This window comes from Peromyscus eremicus, chromosome 13, assembly GCF_949786415.1.
Source record: "Peromyscus eremicus chromosome 13, PerEre_H2_v1, whole genome shotgun sequence".
In the NCBI taxonomy this organism is placed as follows: domain Eukaryota; kingdom Metazoa; phylum Chordata; class Mammalia; order Rodentia; family Cricetidae; genus Peromyscus; species Peromyscus eremicus.
Window position 1 is genome coordinate 36332724 of NC_081429.1, and position 19089 is coordinate 36351812.

At 49.2% G+C, this 19089-nt stretch overlaps 1 protein-coding gene across 5 annotated transcripts; it reads left to right on the top strand.

Annotated features, from left to right (window-relative positions):
• The first annotated feature begins 6768 nt into the window (after positions 1-6768).
• Positions 6769-17713, top strand: Dnpep (aspartyl aminopeptidase). Of its 5 annotated transcripts, none has more exons than XM_059278192.1 (15): positions 6769-6883; positions 7794-7887; positions 7970-8058; positions 8154-8267; positions 8514-8639; positions 8831-8961; positions 9174-9249; positions 9344-9451; positions 10356-10433; positions 11800-11883; positions 12870-13030; positions 13424-13463; positions 13557-13658; positions 16749-16916; positions 17565-17713. In XM_059278192.1, the coding sequence occupies exons 2-15, from the start codon at positions 7800-7802 to the stop codon at positions 17613-17615; spliced, it is 1416 nt and encodes a 471-aa protein (XP_059134175.1). In that variant the 5' UTR covers positions 6769-6883; positions 7794-7799; the 3' UTR covers positions 17616-17713. The 5 variants fall into 5 exon arrangements, with proteins under 5 accessions (XP_059134175.1, XP_059134174.1, XP_059134178.1 ...); XM_059278191.1 differs by lacking the exon at positions 6769-6883 and adding an exon at positions 6981-7154; XM_059278195.1 differs by lacking the exon at positions 6769-6883 and adding an exon at positions 7245-7282.
• The last annotated feature ends 1376 nt before the right edge of the window (positions 17714-19089 follow it).

Below are 19089 nucleotides of genomic sequence, written 5' to 3' on the forward strand. Positions count from 1 at the left end.
TGAGCTCCAGGTTCAGTGAGAGACCATGCTTCCACAGTGGAGGAAGACATCTGATATCGATCTCTGGTCTGTGCATATACGTATATGTGCACCTGCACACATGTCCACCCACACTCATTTGAACACACATCATACACCCATGCGCACATACCATACATACATACATACGCAAAAAAGTAAAAAATACACACTTAAAAATAAAAAAAGATAGGAAGGAAGCAGGGGAACCTTGTATGCAGGAAGAGGGGGGTGACACACAGATGGCTCCCCCACAGAAACAAGAACCACATGCTCTTTGAAGGCTTCTGTTTTCATAGGAAAACCAGCAGCAAAGGGCAGGACATTGGATGGAACTGTCCTCTATGGGGAAGGAAGAAGGAACTCCTAGGAGGCCCAGTAAGTAGGAAGGAGCTCTGAGCAGGACAAAGAACCCCTTGAAGGCTATCGAATTCCAAGTGAGGGCAGTCAGCGTGGCTGTGGGTTTCTCCAGCCACGTGGGTGTGGACAGACACAGGTATGGAGCAGCTGAGACTCCAGGCGCCGTCAGGGTTGGGTTTTCGTGCTTTGTGTTGTTTAGGAAGTAAGCAGATCCCAGAGGCCAGGGGGCCTGCAGAGGTGTGCATGGGGATGCCCACACAACGGAGGATCAGGAAGACATCAGAAGAGAGGAACAGATAGGGCAGCCCCCGGTCCTAGTGTAGAAGACAGGTGACCAGAGCCCTGTCCCCTTTTTCTGAAGGTTTCCCTACCTTATCTCCAGAATTTCTTTTCTTTCTTTTTCTTTTTTCGAGACAGAGTTTCTCTGTGTAGCCCTGGCTGTCCTGGAACTCACTCTGTAGACCAGGTTAGCCTTGAGTTCAGACATCTACCTGCCTCTGCCTCCCAAGTGCTGGGATTAAAGGAGCACCACCACCATCTGGCTAGACTTTATTTTGTCACCCCAAATATTCATATCAAAAGAAACATTCTGGGGCTGGAGAGATGGTTCAGTGGTTTTTTTGTTTGTTTGTTTGTTTGTTTGTTTGTTTGTTTTGTTGTTTTGTTTTGTTTTTCAAGACAGGGTTTCTCTGAGTAGCTTTGCGCCTTTCCTGGAACTCACTTTGTAGCCCAGGCTGGCCTCGAACTCACAGAGATCCTCCTGCCTCTGCCTCCCGAGTACTGGGATTAAAGGTGTGCGCCACCACCGCCCGGCATGGTTCAGTGTTTAAGAACACTGACTGCTCTTCCGGAGGTCCTGGGTTCAGTTCCCAGTACCCACAGAATGGCTCGTATCTCCAGTCCCAGGAGATCCAACACCCTCTTCTGACCTTCTTTGGCACCACAAGCAAAATACCCATACACATAAAAACTGGGGTGAATCATCTAAACTATAAATATTTTTTAAGCCTCCCTCCTAGAACATAGTTGATTCAAAATTATCATTCCTGAGTTAGTTACGCTCCTTAGGATATCTGGGATCTGTAGTTATCAATTGAGTCCTGAATCAAATAAGCCTTGAGCAGAAGTCTTATGTTTGAAACTAAAGCGTCCTCCACCCAGGAAACCTGTAAGAAGACAATTTGTACTGACTATGCAAGTTCCTATCATATTATCCTGAAGCAAATGATTTCTTCATTGGAACAATGTGTTTGTCACCAGTGAGATATCCCTGTGTAGGCATCAATAGGAATCAAATCATCTCATTCAGCCCCTCACCATACCCATTTTAGCAGATAAGGTAGGATTCAGACACACACACACACACACACCCTCTTCCTTACAGTATCGCTTGCTCTCCCAAGTCACAAATCACCCTTAACAATCACGGGGCACATTACCGCTCAGGCGGCTCCTCTAATAAGCTGATGGACTAGAAAGGACTTGCATATTGTATCAACTCCCAATGAGCTGTATAATTGATTGCTATGCCAACTCCCAGGTATTTGCACTTTAATATTTGTTAAATCAAAATGAAGGATGAATAATGGCGACATTATAAACACCAGCTAGTGCTGGTGAGGAGGATTTGCTCAGAAGGCTGAGGGCAGGAATGACTAAGAAACTTCTTGGTCTTACAGTCATTCTGATTTGTCCATCCCAACCTCACGCCCATACTATAATCCCTTATCTATAGGCTTCTGCTCTCCTTCCGAGCCTGTTTGTGTATACATATAGACACTTTTCTAGAAATTGAGTTCATTATGTATCATTTTACCCAAATGTATTTATTTGCCTAGTAAACATTTTAGAAATCGCTTTTCTTTTTACTCAGCAATGTAATCTGAAACCATTTCTCAGGTGATAATACATAAGAATTGGCCTAAGGAGTTGTTTTGGTTTGGTTTCTGTAGCACAGAACTCTGAAACACTGCATCTTTAACGTTCATTCAGATCATCTAAGCTCATCACAGTGGTGCACACTCACAATCCCAGTGCCCAGGAGGCTGAGACAGAAGAACTGAGAGTTCAAGACCAGCTTGGTCTACAGAGTGGCCACCAGGCTAGCCTGAGTCACATAGTCAGATACTGTCTCAACAACAGTAAAATCGGGCTGGAAGTGGGGCTCAGTGGTCGAGCGCTCATCTAGCATTCATGACAACCGGGGTTTAGTTCTCAGCTCTGAAAAAAAAAAAATGAAATCTAGAAATGTCTCATGTCTGGTGGTAAACTGATTTTCTCCATTTCTAGAAATGTCCCAGTTACTGATCATGTGGATCAACATGACACCAGATGATGGAGAGCCTATGACATAGTAACAAAAGAAATAAGACCAAGCCTTATAATTCTAGGGTTGGGGAAACTGAGGCAGGAGGATCACTGTGAGTTGAAAGTTAGCATGGTTTACATATGAATCCAAGAGTGGTTTTGACTACTTGGTGATACCCTGTCTCAAAAATGCATACATACATACATGCATGCATACATATATATACATACATACATACATACATACATACATACATACATATATACATACATGGAAAGGGGGCAGAAAACGAGGAATAGAGGGATACCAAACCATATATTATGGATAAGATAGGCAAGCAAGGCATCTTTGTTATAATTTCAGACTGAGCCAGCCAACCTCAGCGTGAGCCAACGGGGCATGCGGAGCAGTGATTGAAAGGGACATCAGGGCTGCTGTTGGCTGAACAGAAGCGAGCAGCAGACTTTCATTGATTTTCTGGGATGGATTAAGGTGTGGTAATTGCCCATTGGTCATGGGAAAGATTTCAGAACACCTTTTCCCTCCCGTGCACACATTCTGGTCTTGTGGCTTGCAGGCTAATGTGTGGTGACTTAACCCAGAAACCACTGACTTACTCACTGTCACTTCAATGTCCTGGCCCCATGATTTGGTCTGAACCTTCTGATAAGGCTGAGGAAGTGCAGGTGCTTGAGCCATGCAGCGAGGACAAGGTCAGCGTGTAAGACACTCAAAGCAGCTCTAATGGCAACAGGCTGAGCTAATCCTCTATTTGTTGTTCGAATCTTAGATGGTCTTTTAATAAAAAATCCAGAGCCAGATATCAGGGCAAAAGATGAAAGATCAGAGAAGCAGAACAGCCAGCCACTAGTTCTTACCTCTACAAAATCCTCAGCCTAAGAGAGTGAATTCCTGTTTCCTCACGCCTTATATACCTTTCTCTGCCCTGCCATATTACTTCCTGGCATTAAAGGCATGTGTGCTTCCCAAGCAAAGGCATGAGATCTCAAGTGCTGGGATTAAAGGTGTGTGCCTCCACTGACTGGCTCTGTTTCTATACTGGATCAGTCTCATGTAGCCCAGTGTGGCCTTGAACTCACAGAGATCCAGAGAGCTCTCTGCCTTGTTAGTGATAGGATTAAAGGTGTGTGCCACCACTGCCTGACCTCTGTGTCTAATCTAGTGGTTGTCTCTGTCCTCTGATCCCCAGGCACTTTGTTAGGGTACACAATATATCACCACATGTATTATAGTCTTAGACAACTTAAAAGTTTGCATGATTTGTGTGTGTGTGTGTGTGTGTGTGTGTGTGTGTGTGTGTGTGTGTGATGGACTTGTGTATGTGTGTGAGTGTGGACTTGCTCATGCCACAGCAAACATGAGGACAGATGACAATTTCCAGGAGTCAGTTCGCTCTCTGCCTTATAGACTCCAGGATGGAACTCAAGGCATCATTCCAGCCCTAGAAAACATTTTAAAGTGATCGATATCTGCATGCCAAATAGAATCTGACCTAAGGTTCCAAACACAAAAGGGACAGATAGAATATGAAGGACACGCCAAGACTTTTGTCCCATGTAAGTCACGAAGTAAATTGATCTGAAGCTCACGTGAAGAGTCCATGTTTTCCACAAAAGCGGCTTCAAGTTTCTGCAAAGTAACCTAAGCAACTATCATCACAACCCTAATGTCAGCGGTGTCACAGCAAAGCTGGTGGGCAAGTCAGTACGGCTCAGCTGCACGAGCTCCCAAATGAGTGCTTTTTAGGTTAACTCAGAGCAAGTGAAGCCGGGGGAGATCCCAGGGTTTGGTTTCCAAGAACCCAAGAGCGTGAGAGTGCCATGCCCTTGCTGACATTTAGGAAAACTCTTGGGACTTATTGAGAGCATTTGATGGGGCAAAGTTTTTCCTTGGAAATGATGCCCTCTTATCTTATTTTGTTACTGGTGTGAGCATATCTCAAACCCCAGTAATTTTAGCTTGGTCTAGCCACAAGGGGCTCCTAGTCCATAAATATCCTGACCTGGTGGCCCAGCCTGGTGCCTTATGACAGTACTTTTCATAGCGAAGATAGTGAGTGCAGGAAGAACACTGAGCTAGACTAGTTCATGAGAAATGACTGTCAGCCTCCCAAGGATTTGGTGATCCTGCTGTTAAATGCAGCAGTCATTAAAACATTATAGTATATAGATGTATAATTACACAAATTATATTGCAGAGATAATAAAAATTTAAAACCATCAGTTTTCAACAATTTTACTGCATTTTAAAATTTCTGCTGTAGAGGTTATTTACGTCCAAAGCATCCGTCTGCCAGAAGCACACACAGTGACTTGCTTCTGTGCATTTCTTCCCAACTCTGTTCAGTGACATCATGTTCATAACCTGAAAGCAGCCATATGGAATATTTACATTGCAGAACATTGGATATAAAGACAAGTATTACCCCAAGCCTTTCCCAATGCTTGGCACTGCCAACCATTTCCATTTTTGTTAATCTTACCAATTAAAAATGGCACATCATTTTAAACTTGCATTTCCTTGGGTGACATGAGATAGAGTCTTTCATATGTTCATGCCTGGCAGTTTAATAGTATCTCTCAAAAACATATTTTAAAAATATGTTTATAGTTTCTACTTGGTTAATATACAGGACTTGCCCCAAACACTTAGTTGGATTCAAGGATGCAGAACTCACTCACATGGAGAACTGACTATACCCTCTTTCGGATCTCAACAGCTCAGAATGTAGCCCCTCCGTCAAGGAAACAGACTCTCAGAGAACAGATATCCTCCTCCTGTTCCACTCAGCACTGAGCTTTATACATAACACTACTTCTATAATTGTTAACAAGAATTAATTGTACAAGTCAGTAGGGGTACAACGATATCCAAAGAATAGTTAAGCAATTTTTACACAGATGTAGTCTGTCACCCACTGAGTGTATCTTGAAACTGCCCCGTTTTCAGTGAGGGTGCAAGGACCCTTTCAGAATCTCTCTCAACCCCTGACCATTCCTATCCCAAGTATAAACGTGGCAGATGCCCCCAGAGACCTGTGATCTCTGGAAAGATTATTACACCACATCACTCTTGACATGGAAATAAAATATTGGAATTGCCTCCAAGAATATATGGAATCTGCTCCCCCCCCCCCTTCTATCATTTTAAGAAGTAAAAAGAGCCGGTAGTGGTGGCTCATGCCTGTAATCCCAACAGTTGGGAGGTTGAGGCAGGATTGCCACAGATGAGGCCAGCCTGGGCTACATAGTGAGTTCCAGAAAAGCGTGAACTAGAGTGAGACCCTGTCTGAAAGAAAGAAAAAAAGCATGGATATCAAAATCAAATCCCCGGGGCCACTTAAACAGCCGTGTGATCTTGAATAGGTCATTGACTTCTGTGTCCCTCAGAGACCTACAGGATAGCATAACATTTAACCAAGAACGACAGAAAAGACCTGCGAAGCCCGTGGCAGTTGTTCCAGGCTTCTGCAAACAAATTCATGGAGTCCAAAGCCCAGCTGCGCCATCTGTAACTAGGGACAGGTAATCTCCTCACTCTATTAGTTCATCTATAAAATGCTGACAGTAAAATCACACGGATAGGAAAACAGAATTAGACGCCATAACACGTTTATCATAACAGAAGCTCATGGTGCCCCACGACCATTAACCATGCTGCTCCTATTATAAGGGGGGGCTGTGCTGAGCCCTCCTTTATTGTCCCCCTAGGACCCACAGGTCAACGGCTGTGCTAACACCTCCAGGGCGCTAGAGGGCCCTGCTGCCGCAGTGGGCGGCGCTGTCTAGGATGCTCCAGGAGCTGAACGCCAGGCTGCTGACAAAGGGAAGGGCGTAGCGGTCAGCGCCCAGAGGACTCCGCCTGATGGGGGCGGAGCGAGAGGCTCAGCAGGGGCGGGGCCTAGCAAGGCAGGCCTGACGGGGCGGAGCTAGAGGAGCAGCGGGGGCCGGGCCAGGAGAGGTAGACCTGACGGGGCGGAGCTAGTGGAGCATTGGGGGCGGGGCGCGGCCTGATTGGGGCTGAGTAGTCCACGTGGTCAGAACTCGGCCTGATTGGGGGAGAGGGGGAGGGGTGGCCGAGAGGCGGGAGCGGAACCGGAACGCGTCCTGACAGGGGCGGAGCTCGCGGAGTAGCGGGGGCGGGGCGCGGCCTGACTGGAGCGGAGCCGTCCGCGTGGTTAGAACGAGGCCTGATGGGAAGTGAGCGAGAAGCGCGGGGGGGTGGGGGGGTGGGTGGGGCGGAACCCGACCGCGGCCCGGCGGGGGCGGAGCTCGCGGGGCGGCGGGGGCGGGGCGAGGCCTGGTAGAGGCGGACACCCGGTGCGGCCTGGCGAGAGGCGGAGCACACAGCGAGGCGAGGGCGAGGCCTGCTCGAGGAGGGAGGAGCGGAGAGGCAGGGGGCGGGCCGAAGCCCAACCCCTCGGGAAGAGCGTAGCGGGGCCATGCAGGTGGGTGGCTGCCGCCCGGCCGCCCGACCCCGGCCGCCCGACCCCGGCCGCCCGACCCCGGCCGCGCGCCCCTTTCGGAGCTAAGCTTAACGCGGCGCTGCGACGGGCGAGCGTACTCTGGTTTCCAAGTAAAAACTGAAACCCTCCGCGGTGGCCCGACCTTCCCGGGGCCGGAAGGGGTTTCCAGTGACGGACTGGGACGCGGGGGGTGGGGGGGACCGGGGAAGTAGTGCTTTGATTCCGGATACGGCGGCGCGCCGGCTAGTGGCGTTTTCGGATCCGAGGACCGCTGCGGAGCTGGAGTTTCAGTTCGAATCGGGACCTCCCGGCTGGGCGGGGCGTGGGATGGGGTTTAGGGGGCCCGGGCCTAATCACTGCTTAGGGGGCGGGCCTCTTGGATCCCGCGGCTCGAGGGGCGGAACTGGGTGGCAGTCCTGACGCCCTGGGGCTGAACCTTTGAGCACTGAGCGGTCGAGCGGGGAATCCGGATCTGTCGCCTAGGAAAGGGGCGGAAGCAGAGGTCTTAGCCTCGGAGCTCTCGGTTTTTTTTTTTAGGGGGGCGGGGTGGATCCTCGGAGCTCGGGTGACCGTAGTGGTCCCAGACCTGGCAGCAGCTTCAGCGCCCCCTCCTCCCCTTAGGTGGCCATGAACGGCAGAGCCCGGAAAGAGGCAATCCAGGCCACAGCCAAGGAGCTCCTCAAGTTCGTGAACCGGAGTCCCTCACCTTTCCATGGTAGGTGGCCTGGGTTAGGCAGGCTAGGAATGGGAGTGACCTGACCAACTTCCCTCGCTATGAGAGTCCTTTTTTTCTACAGTCGTGGCGGAGTGTCGCAGCCGCCTCCTCCAGGCTGGCTTCCGCGAACTCAAGGAAACAGAAGGCTGGGATATCTTACCAGAAAACAAGGTACTAGGACAGTTTGGGGACAGAGGCTGTTTCGAAGTCCCGTGTTCCATGTGATTAAGCAACTCACACCCGTGTCTTTCAACTCTCTCTTCCAGTACTTCCTAACCAGAAACTCCTCCTCCATCATTGCTTTTGCTGTGGGGGGCCAGTATGTTCCTGGCAATGGCTTCAGCCTCATTGGGGCTCACACGGACAGTCCCTGCCTCCGGGTAAGGAGTTAAGGCTCTGCTGGGCTGAAGGGAGGTGGCGGGGACTGTGGAATGAAGAGATTCAGAAGGGACTTTTTGGAACACCCTATCCCCAGGTATAGGAAAGAAGGTAGACCCACCCTGTGCCCTCCTCACACACACTTCCCACAGCCAACAGATGTGATACTTGCTCTGTATAACGTGTCAATTGCCTGAGTCTCACCTCCAGATGTTGTCATCCAGACATTCTCTTTCTTCTATGCCCAGGTGAAACGCAGATCTCGGCGAAGCCAGGTGGGCTTCCACCAGGTCGGTGTAGAGACCTATGGTGGTGGAATCTGGAGCACGTGGTTTGACCGGGATCTGACTTTGGCTGGAAGAGTCATTATCAAGGTGGTATAGAGGGCGTAGGAACTGGGAAGGTTCTCACTTCAGCAGCCGGAAGATTGAATGTCACATTCCTTCAGGGCACCAGTGAAGAGTCCCCGTGGGGAAGGGGAGACTTGGTTATTCTGGGTTTAGTGAGGGATTTAGTCAGTTGGATTTGGGAGGTGCCCAGTTCTGACCTGGCCAGTTGGCCATAGTGCCCTACTTCAGGTCGGCTGGAGCAGCGGCTTGTACATGTGGAGCGGCCCATTCTGCGCATCCCACATCTGGCCATCCATCTGCAGAGAAATGTCAATGAGAACTTTGGGCCCAACACAGAGATGCATCTGTGAGTCTACACCAAGGACTGTGAGGGTGGGGTATGGTACCAGGTGACAGGGGTCCCATTGGACCCAGAGGACCACTTCTTAGTGGCCACCATCAAGTTCCACTTTTGGAATCTAGTTTCTGTCCATTTGGAGAGTGGGCCGGAAACTGGAGGACAAGGAGAGGCCTAATCATGGCTGCCCTACCCTCTTCTCTCAACCCATTTCCCCACAGAGTCCCTATTCTTGCCACAGCAGTTCAGGAAGAGCTGGAGAAAGGGACCCCTGAACCAGGGCCTCTCAGCGCTGCTGTAAGAAGCTCCCCTGCTCCTGGGAGGGTGGGCAGAGTGGGAACAGACCAGTCCCCTAGGAAGGGGCCTCCTTCCAATGTCTTCTGCCTTGCAGGATGAGCGGCACCATTCAGTCCTCATGTCCCTGCTCTGTACCCATCTGGGGCTGAGTCCTGAGAGCATCATGGAGATGGAGCTCTGCCTGGCAGACACCCAGCCTGCAGTAAGGAGTGGCTGTAGGATTTTGTGGCCAGCCCACCACAGCATATCCCCTGCAGCACTTAGCCCCTCTGTCAGTCTTATCCTATTCTCCTAGTAGATTTTACCTCCTCTGCTTTCAGGAGTTCCCAGATAAGCAGAACCCCCTCCCCCGCCACCCCACCAAGACCCAACTACGGGAACTTGATTAGGGTGTGGGGACCTTTGGGATCCTGTAGCTCAATGGGCGGAACTGGGTGGAAGTCCTGATGCCCTGGGACTGAACCTTTGAGAACAAAAGCCAGGAATCTGGATCTGTCGATAGGAAAGGGGCGGAAGCAGAGATCTGGGCCATGGGGCGCTCATTTCTAGGAGGGTTGGATCCTCAGTGTGTGAGGTGTGAAGTGGGGCCTGCAGTTTCTGCTCTGTGTGCTCCCTGTCTGCTTTGACCAGGACTGGTTCTGAGCCTCTGAGTAAGAGGCCTCACACCTCCCAGCTGCTAATGTAGAGGACTGCCAAATCTAGATCCTTAGTTCTGTTAGCTGGTTTCTTCCTTTTACTTGGCATTTTTGAGACAAGGTTTCTCTGTGTAGCCCTGGCTGTCCTGGAACTTGCTCTGTAGGCCAGGCTGACCTTGAACTCTGTCTGCTTCTGCCTCCTGAGTGCTAGGATTAAAGTGCACCACCACCAGCTTGCTTTTTTTCGTGTGCGCGCATGTGCATGCTCGCGTGTGGCCACTTAGCCCTCCCTTCACCTGACCCACTGGTACGATGCTGTAGGTCACCATTTCGTGGCCTTCATTCTGAGCTGAACAGCAAGGACAGTTTCCTAAGCCAACAGTCAGGAGTAGTTGCTCTGGCCCTTGGGAACAGGGAGAAATGGGTGAGGGCCTGGGCACTTAGATCAGGGTGTTGGTCCTGTCTTTCTAGGTCCTGGGTGGAGCCTATGAAGAGTTCATCTTTGCTCCCCGACTGGACAATCTGCACAGCTGCTTCTGCGCCCTGCAGGTGAGGAGCCCGAGCACTCCAGGCAGCACATACCCACGAGAGATGGGCACTTAAGAGTTGAGATGGAGGCTTTTCCCTCAAGCCCCAGGAGGTGGCCAGAGATGGCTACTTAACCAGGCCTTCCTTCTTCACTGGGCTGGTGCTGGGAAGGGCCCAAGTGCTGCAGCCTTGACGTTACTATTCCTGTGTGGTCTGAGACCAGGAGCCTGAGGTATGGGAAAGCTGACAGGTGTGCCTTGTCGTCTTTTCCTCCCCCAGTCTGCCACTTTTCCTTAGATTAACAACCTCCGCCTGAAAAGAAAGTCTTCACCACCATGAAAGACAGTACCTCTCACTTCCTTCTGCTTCTCTCTTTCTGCCTTCTGCCTCCTGCCTCTTTCTCCTCTCAGCTCTGTGTTCCTTGGGACCTCAGTAGGCGGTCTAAACCTCCTGCTCACCTTCATGGTCTCCACCTTCTCTCTACCCTAGTCAGGCCATTCCTCAGCCTTCTACCCCCCCTTCACCCTTCCTCTGCCTTCCGACTTGCCTTTTCCTGCTTGGCTTGTGGTTGGAGATAGGTTTGGGTAGTTACTACAGAACTGGGGTCCGTGTGTGTTGTTTTTAAGTGGTTGCTGCTCTTTAAGCCACAGCATCTGAATCAGCAACTGCAGCTGGTTAGGCCACCTCCAACTCTCGCAGAGCTGCGAAGGGAACTTAACTAAACCTCTCTCCCTCTAAAGAACTCCAGACTCAAAGATTAAGGTGCAGTTCTGCTCTTCAGAGGCTCAATAGCAAGTAGCTCACCTCCTCTCCTTGCTCGAGTTCTCCAAAAAGCCCTCCTGCAACTCCTCACCCCTCCTTATAAACCCTTTCTCACCTGGCTCCTCCCTACCACTTCTTGTCAGCTAGCTGCTGGTGCAGCCTCCTGACCACAGGTGAATTTTATTTAATCACACGCATCTTTGCATCATTAAACAAACGTTCCAGAGCATAAACAAAAGTAACACACCTTGAAGTAATATTCTACAACACGTGTCTGCTTCTGAGCCAACCGGCTGGGTTCATGGCCGCCTCTAGAGCGGTTGTTAACAGAAGCCCATCAGTTTGCATGAACTTGGTAATCGTCCTCTCAGGATTTTCATCTTTCTGTCTTCAGGGTTGTCCTCCTGCCTTCTGCAAGGGAAGGCGTGAAAGCCAAGTTCCGAGAGAGTGGATTCACTTACCCTATCAGAAAGCCCCTCCCCTGCCAGGCAGTGCCCCAAGAGAAAGGTCGCTGAAAGCCCAGCCCACTTCATTGGCAGGGCAGCATGCCCTCCCAGGTACTGGCAGGCCAAGTTGTAAGAAGCGAAAGGGCAGGGATGATGACCCTGTCTCCTTCCCCATCCAGGCTTTGATTGATTCCTGTGCATCCCCTGCCTCTTTGGCCAGGGAACCACATGTGCGCATGATCACACTCTACGACAATGAAGAGGTAGGTGGAGGGTTCTGGGCAGAGGTCCTTCTGTGGAGTCTTCAGTAACTGCCTGGTGACAGACTCAGAGTGAGTCAGGGCCACCCTTGGGGCCCTAGAGATGGGGAAGGAGAGCTGCCAGTGTGTCCGTGGCACGTGTTGTTCCTTCTGGTCTGCATAGATCTGCTACTAACTGGATCCCATATCCCATATTCTCTGTGTGCCTTGCTGTATTGCTACCCCAAGGACAGGGGCACTACGCAGGTCATTCTTTCAGGTCTGTGGCTTGGCACATAGTAGGCCCTCAGCTGTGTGTTTGGCTGCAACTTGAGATGCTGTAGTGGAGCTTGACAGGAAGCTAGTTCTCTCTCATGTAACTCCCTAGGATCAGTTAGCAGTTAGGATAGGTCTTTTGTCTGTTACTCTGGGTGTTTGACTGTCGGATCTCTGGCTATCTTGTCTACACCCAGTCAGCAATAAAGGAGAGGGCAGAGAGAGTAGATGCCTGTGTCTTCAAGAGTGTGCTCCAGAAATGGAATTCATTATTACTTACATTCACAGAACTTACTGTGACCACATTTAGCTACAGGGAAGACTGGGAATGATGTCTCTAGCTGGGTAGTTAGTTGTATAGCTACAGCTTGGGTCTTCTGTTATGAAAGATATCATGGAGAGTTAACAGTCTTTGTCACATGCATCAAGGGAAATTACCCAGGGTGCTGTGGCACCTGCTGAGCCCTAGATGTAAGTGTTGGGGACCAGTGTGGAAACCCCATCAGTAAGTGCTATTTCTAGACTATAAATGACTGGGAATTAGTCTAGCCCCAGTCCCCTGTCAGATGTTCAGTAATGACCTGGATGGGCATAGGAAAGTTTCTAAGGATACCAATCCCTACCAAGTGACTCAGGAGGATACTGGGCCGTTCTGAACACTGGGCTCCTCTTACTGACCTCAGTGTCCAGGCCCATGTTCTGATTCCCAGAGTCAAATCTCTTGCCATCACCAGGTGGGGTCAGAAAGTGCCCAAGGAGCACAGTCTCTGCTGACGGAGCTGGTACTACGGCGCATCTCAGCCACACCTCAGCGTCTGACCGCCTTCGAGGAAGCCATACCTAAGTCCTTCATGATCAGTGCAGACATGGCCCATGCTGTGCACCCAAACTATGCGTGAGTCTCCGTACCAGACAGTACTCACTGCTAGAGAGCCAAGCATAGCCCATTACAGGCTGGTTCCTGGTCCTGCCTGCTTCTCCATCTCCTGGGAGGTTCTGGGGGTCTTCCTTTTGATTGTCCTAAGGCCAGACTTAGTGAAAGTCATGTGTTGCCTAAGGTGGGTATGTGTCTTTGCCTAAGCCAGGTATAGGTAGGCTTTGTCTGTAATCTTGTTTCCTTTCCTGGCTAGCATTGGCCTGAAATGTTTGTTTTGAATGCCCTTGAGGACCTGCAGGGCTGGGTCGGAAAGAGTGCCCTGACCCATTAGTGCTGTCTGCCTTGGAAGGGTGGAGGTATTGACAGGCCCCCACTGCAGTGTGCTGTCCTGACCTTTACCACCTCTCACAGGGATAAGCATGAAGAGAACCACCGGCCCTTGTTCCATAAGGTAAGATGCTTCCCAAGGATGGGGTGGCCTGGCCGTCCCTGGCCTGTGTGGTCCCCCTGGGCCTCGCGTCATCTCTGTCCCCTGACTTCCCAGGGCCCTGTGATCAAGGTGAACAACAAGCAGCGGTACGCCTCGAATGCAGTGTCGGAGGCTCTGATCCGAGAGGTGGCCAGCCAAGTCGGGGTGCCCCTGCAGGTGAGTGTGTGTCCTCTCTGGAAAGGCCTGGGGGAGGGAGCGGGAGGAAGACAGAAACCTGTGTGCCCTCAGTGAGTGGGGGGCACAGTAGATGGACTTCAGCGGAGGGAGTCCCAGTAAATGAGTTCAGGGGTTTGTGGTACAGAGCTAGGTGCATGGCTGGTTTTGTTGTTTGTTTTTTGTTTTTTCGAGACAGGATTTCTCTGTGTAGTTTTGCACCTTTCCTGGAACTCACTTGGTAGCCCAGGCTGGCCTCGAACTCACAGAGATCCGCATGGCTCTGCCTCCCGAGTGCTGGGATTAAAGGCGTGCACCACCACCGCCCGGCACATGGCTGGTTTTGTTGTGCTGACTTTAGCCTAGTTTGCTAAGCTGTCTGGGTTTTAGTGTTCCCATCTGTAAAGTGGGGTGATAAGGATCCCTCCACTGCTGATTTCTCTAAGGATTACTCCTGACACCTGGTAGCTTCGTCCTGCCTTTTTTCCACCTATCACCCACTTTCCCTGTGTCTTCTATGCTAACCAAGAAGGAATATTAGGACTGGAGAGCCTAGAACCCCAACGGTTTGTTTTTTTCCTCTGGCCTTGAAATCACCCATCATTGTCCTCAGTCATACTGTGTGTGTACATACATAGTCCTACATCAGGGATCTGGGCCAAGGTGGTCCAGTATCAGACAATACACAGTTCTGGTGGAGGCAGGACTAGACAGGGCTATTTTGCTATATTGTCTCCATCCTGTCCTGTGTAATGTCAGACCATTCTACTCATAGAGAGGCCTCTGGGAGAAAATGAGATCTAGCCACTGAGAAAGAAGTACTCCGGGAAGATCTACGGAAGAACATCGTAGCCAGAGGGAAAGAACAGAAAGATCCGCAGGGGGAGTGGGAATGAGTTAGCCTAGTAGTGCGAGAGGAGGCCAGGACCCGAGAGCAGGGGGATGGGAATGAGTTAGCCTAGTAGTGGGAGAGGAGGCCAGGACTGAGAGCAGGGGTATAAGAGAGGAAGCTCACCTGCGCCAGTTTGCTTCTGAGGCCTTGGAAGAGCATTTATATCCTAAGATATTGTGAAGACAGTATAGGCTTCTTCCTAATAGTTTACAGCAGAAGCAGGGCATGTGTACTTTAGAACATTAGAAAAGACAAATAGAAATGGAAAAACAAAATTTGAACCAGTTATGGTAGCTCATATTTGTAACCGTAGTTCATGAAAAGTAGAGTCTACAGAGCTAGTTCCAGGACAGCCAGGACTGTTAAACAGAGAAACCCTGTCTCAAAAAAACAACCAAAAAAACCCAAAAAAACAAAAACCAAAAAACCAGGTCCTGCCAGGCGGTAGTAGCGCACAACTTTAATCTCAGCACTCAGGAGGCAGAGGTAGGTGGATCTCTGTGAGTTCCGAGATAGCTAGGGCTACACAGAGAGGCCCTATCTCAAAAAAACAAAACAACATCAACATCAAACCCAGAGGGCCCAGCATGGTGGCACATGTCTTTAATCTCAGCACCCCACTCATGAGGCAGAGGCAGATGGATCTCTGTGACTTTGAGCCTGGTCTACATAGTAAGTTCCAGACAGCTAGGGATACATAAGACCCTGTCTCAAAAAAGAAAAAAACTATCACTAGAGTTGCATATATTCTTCCAGATTTTTTCCTGTGTATTTGTTTTAAACTTTGTAAAATTAAATCACTGGATACATTTGTTACTTCTTTTCAAACACTGGCTGGACAGTAGCTGTACAAGCAGTGAGCTCCCCTTTTAACACTAATTGATAATCCTTGCTTAATCAGCAATTACATTAGAACTGACTGACAACCCCCCACCCCATTCTTTACCTTCCCATTCTGTGAAGTAGAACCTGCCCCCATCATCCAGGCTGATTAGTTATCATGAAAGATGATTCTTGGGCCAGAGAAATGGCCCAGTGGGTAAAATCATCTGCCACAAAGCCTGGCAACCCGAGTTTGATGTCTGGGACCCACAAGGTGGAAGGGGAGAATTCATACCTGCAAGTTGTCCCCTGACACAGGTACCATAGCACACAAAAAATTTAAAGATGATTCTTAATGGGAAAACAAGATAATTGCTCATTCTTTGCCTTCAATAACCTTTTTCAAGGTGAAGTTTTATCCCAAATGTCATTACAAATTAGTTTCTCTGCTTTTCTTTTTTTACTATCAAAACTGTGGGCCGGGCAGTGGTGGCGCACACCTTTAATCCCAGCACTCAGGAGGCAGAGGCAGGCGGATCTCTGTGAGTTCGAGGCCAGCCTGGGCTACAGAGTGAGTTCCAGGAAAGGCGCAAAGCTGCACAGAGAAACTCTGTCTCGAAAAACAAACAAAATTGTGAATGTTCATTGATTGAATGCTATCCATGGAATTATTATGTGTGATGGTCAAATTGTTGTGACTTTGACCAGTGAGAGAGCCTTTTCCTATGCCCTGTGACATGACACTTGAAAGTTACCTTGCTTTTAAGATTTAAATTTCAGCCTCATTTTTTCATTTCCCTTCTCAGATTTGTCTGCTAGGATAAAAAAAAGTTTTGTTTTTTTTTTTTTAAATCATGAGTTAATACTGTAATTCCCATTTGATAAAAATTGGCTTTTATTTTATAGTTCTGTTTGATACTTAAAAGAAAATCTTAAAATCTAGCATCATATTATGATTTCCTTGTTTTTTTACGATAGGGTCTTCTGTAGCCCATGGCAGCTTCAGACTGAGTGTGTAGCAGAATAGAGCTGTAAAGTCCTGTTCCTCTGCCTCCCAGGTCTTGGAGTTACAAGTGTGCACTGCCATGCCCAGAGTATGCACTGCGGGGCTCAGACCCAGGGCTTCACACATGCTAGGCCAGCACTCAGCCAAGTGAGCCACACTTCCAACCCAGCAGTAGCTTTTAAAACTACATTAAAGCTACTTTGTGTGTTTTCCTGTGTGTATTGAGGGTTCAGGTTGGGTGTGAGGGTAACAAAACAGTGTTGTTAAACACTTAAAGACAACTAGATCATCTTCCAGCCCTGTGGCTGTGGGGCAGCTTCCTCCTTGATCTTAATGAGCATACCTGGCTTATGACCTCTCTTCCTCTCTCCAGGACCTCATGGTCCGGAATGACTCCCCCTGTGGGACCACCATTGGACCTATCTTGGCTTCTCGGCTGGGGCTTCGGGTGCTAGACTTAGGTAGCCCCCAGCTGGCTATGCACTCTATTCGGGAGACAGCCTGTACCACTGGAGTCCTCCAGACCCTCACCCTTTTCAAGGTAACTCCCCCTGACCCTGTTCGCCATCCTTAAGGGGCTAGCCTTGGTGCTGGAGCTGTTTGCTATGGTGCTATTAGGTAGAACAACAAGGGTCTGTGTCTCAGCTTCCCATCACTCTAACGAAGTAAGTGAGATAAACAGTCTATAAGAAGTCAGTGTTTGTTTTGGCTCGCACTTTTAGAGGCGTTATTCCATGGCTAGTTGGCTTGTTAATTTGAGGCCTGTGATAAAGCAGATATCATGGTGAGAACATGAGGTAGAGGAGTCTGCTCCCCTGAGAGTTGTCAGTGGCGGGAGGGGGGCTGTGGTAGAAATGGGTCCCAGTGTCCCCTCAAAAGTATGCTTTATCCCAAGTGACCTAACTTCTTCCCTTCAGGCCCCACCACTTAACGGTTACACTACCTCCCAATCATGCCACAGGCTGGTGAGCAAGCCTTTAGCACATGGACCTTTAAGGACACTCCACTATACCACTGCTCATTTTCAAGGCCTCAGGAAGTGGTTGGCGGGATAGGGGCTGAGGGAAGAGAGGATCTCAAGCGTAGAAAGCTTGATGCTGCTGTTACTAGAACTGAGGGCGACGGGAGGTGAGTGGTGGGACTCCGGCGTCTGGTCACTCACTAATTCCCCCATTGCCTCTCACTTTAGGGCTTCTTTGAGCTGTTCCCCTCTGTAAGCCGCAACCTCATAGTGGACTGAGGCCCCTTGGCGAGGCTTGACTTCCACCCTTTGACTGAAGGGGAGGATCTCCGCTTAGCTGATGCTGGATTAGATTATTAAAGTGGATTTGTACTCCAGCTCTGTTGTGCTTTCTCAGAAGCTGCATGGTGGGGTAGAGCCTGGCCTGAACCTCTGAACCCTGAGCAGAGGTAAAGGTTGGGGTGCAGTAACAGATAAATTCCTAGAAAGAAAGCGAAGGGATCAAATGTACATGTTCTTAAAATGCAGGTAAGTACTGTTTGGCTGTCCTTGCGTCTCACCTGAACCAGGAGCTCCTGTTTACAGGGGACTTCACACCACTTCTTTCTTTACTTTATTTTACTTTATGTGTATGAGTGTTTTGTGTGTGTGTGTGTGTGTGCCACATGGTGCCTGGTGCCCACAGAGACCAGAAGAAGCACTGGTTCTTCTGGAACTGTAGTTGTGAACCACCATGTGGATGCTGGGGACTGAACCCAGATCCTCTGCAAGAATAACAGGTGAAGAAACACTGAGCCGTCCCTCCAGCCCCAGCGTCACACTCCTCAGAGCACTTTCATTCCCTGTGATTTTGATCTCCCAGACTTCTAAAAGGTTAAGATATGGGGCTGGAGAGATAGCTCAGTAGTTAAGAACACTGACTGCTCTTGGAGAAGACCCAAGTTCAGTTCCCAGCACCTGCATGATGGCTCACAACTATCTAACTCCAGTTCCGGGGGATCCACTACCCCTTTTCTGGCCTACACAGACACTGCATGTACACCCATGTCATGCATAGACATACATGTAAGCAAAATACTCATACACATAAAAATCTTTTTTAAAAAGATAGTTCAACAAAACATGTATGTGTTTGTATGTGCTGTATAAACAGACTTATTTATCAATTGGTTTGAAAAGTATTGACTGTGAAGAGACTATGGGTATTGATTATACTAATGCAAATTTTGTATGCATTTAAGTCATTTTATAATAAAAAGGTGAAGATAAATTTAAAAATTCAAAACCAGAACTGATGGGGAAAAAAAATCACAGTAGGATGAAGAATTAAGATGGTAGGCTTAAGGCAAGTGCATGGTGGAGCATGTCTGCATCCCCAGTACTCACTGGGGAGCTTCGGACTAGAAGACCCAGCTTGAGGCTAGTCTGGACTATATAGGACCTGTCTCAAGAAGCAAAAGCACTATAAGTAGACTATTTCACAATCCGCTACGTAAAAAGAAATTATGAAACCAGGGGATAGAGCTGTTGCTCAGTGGATAACACTTGCTGGGAAAGCAGGAGGACCTGAGTTCAGATCTCAGCTCCCATGTCAAGAAGACAGACATGCTGTAATCCCAGTGCTGTAGGCGGCGAAGACAGGAAATAAGGTAGGGAGACAGTGAATGCCACCTCCCTCCACAGGTGTACACACCCATGTGCGCAGATGTTGTTTCAATCTTAGATGGTCTTTTAATAAAAAACCCAGAGCCAG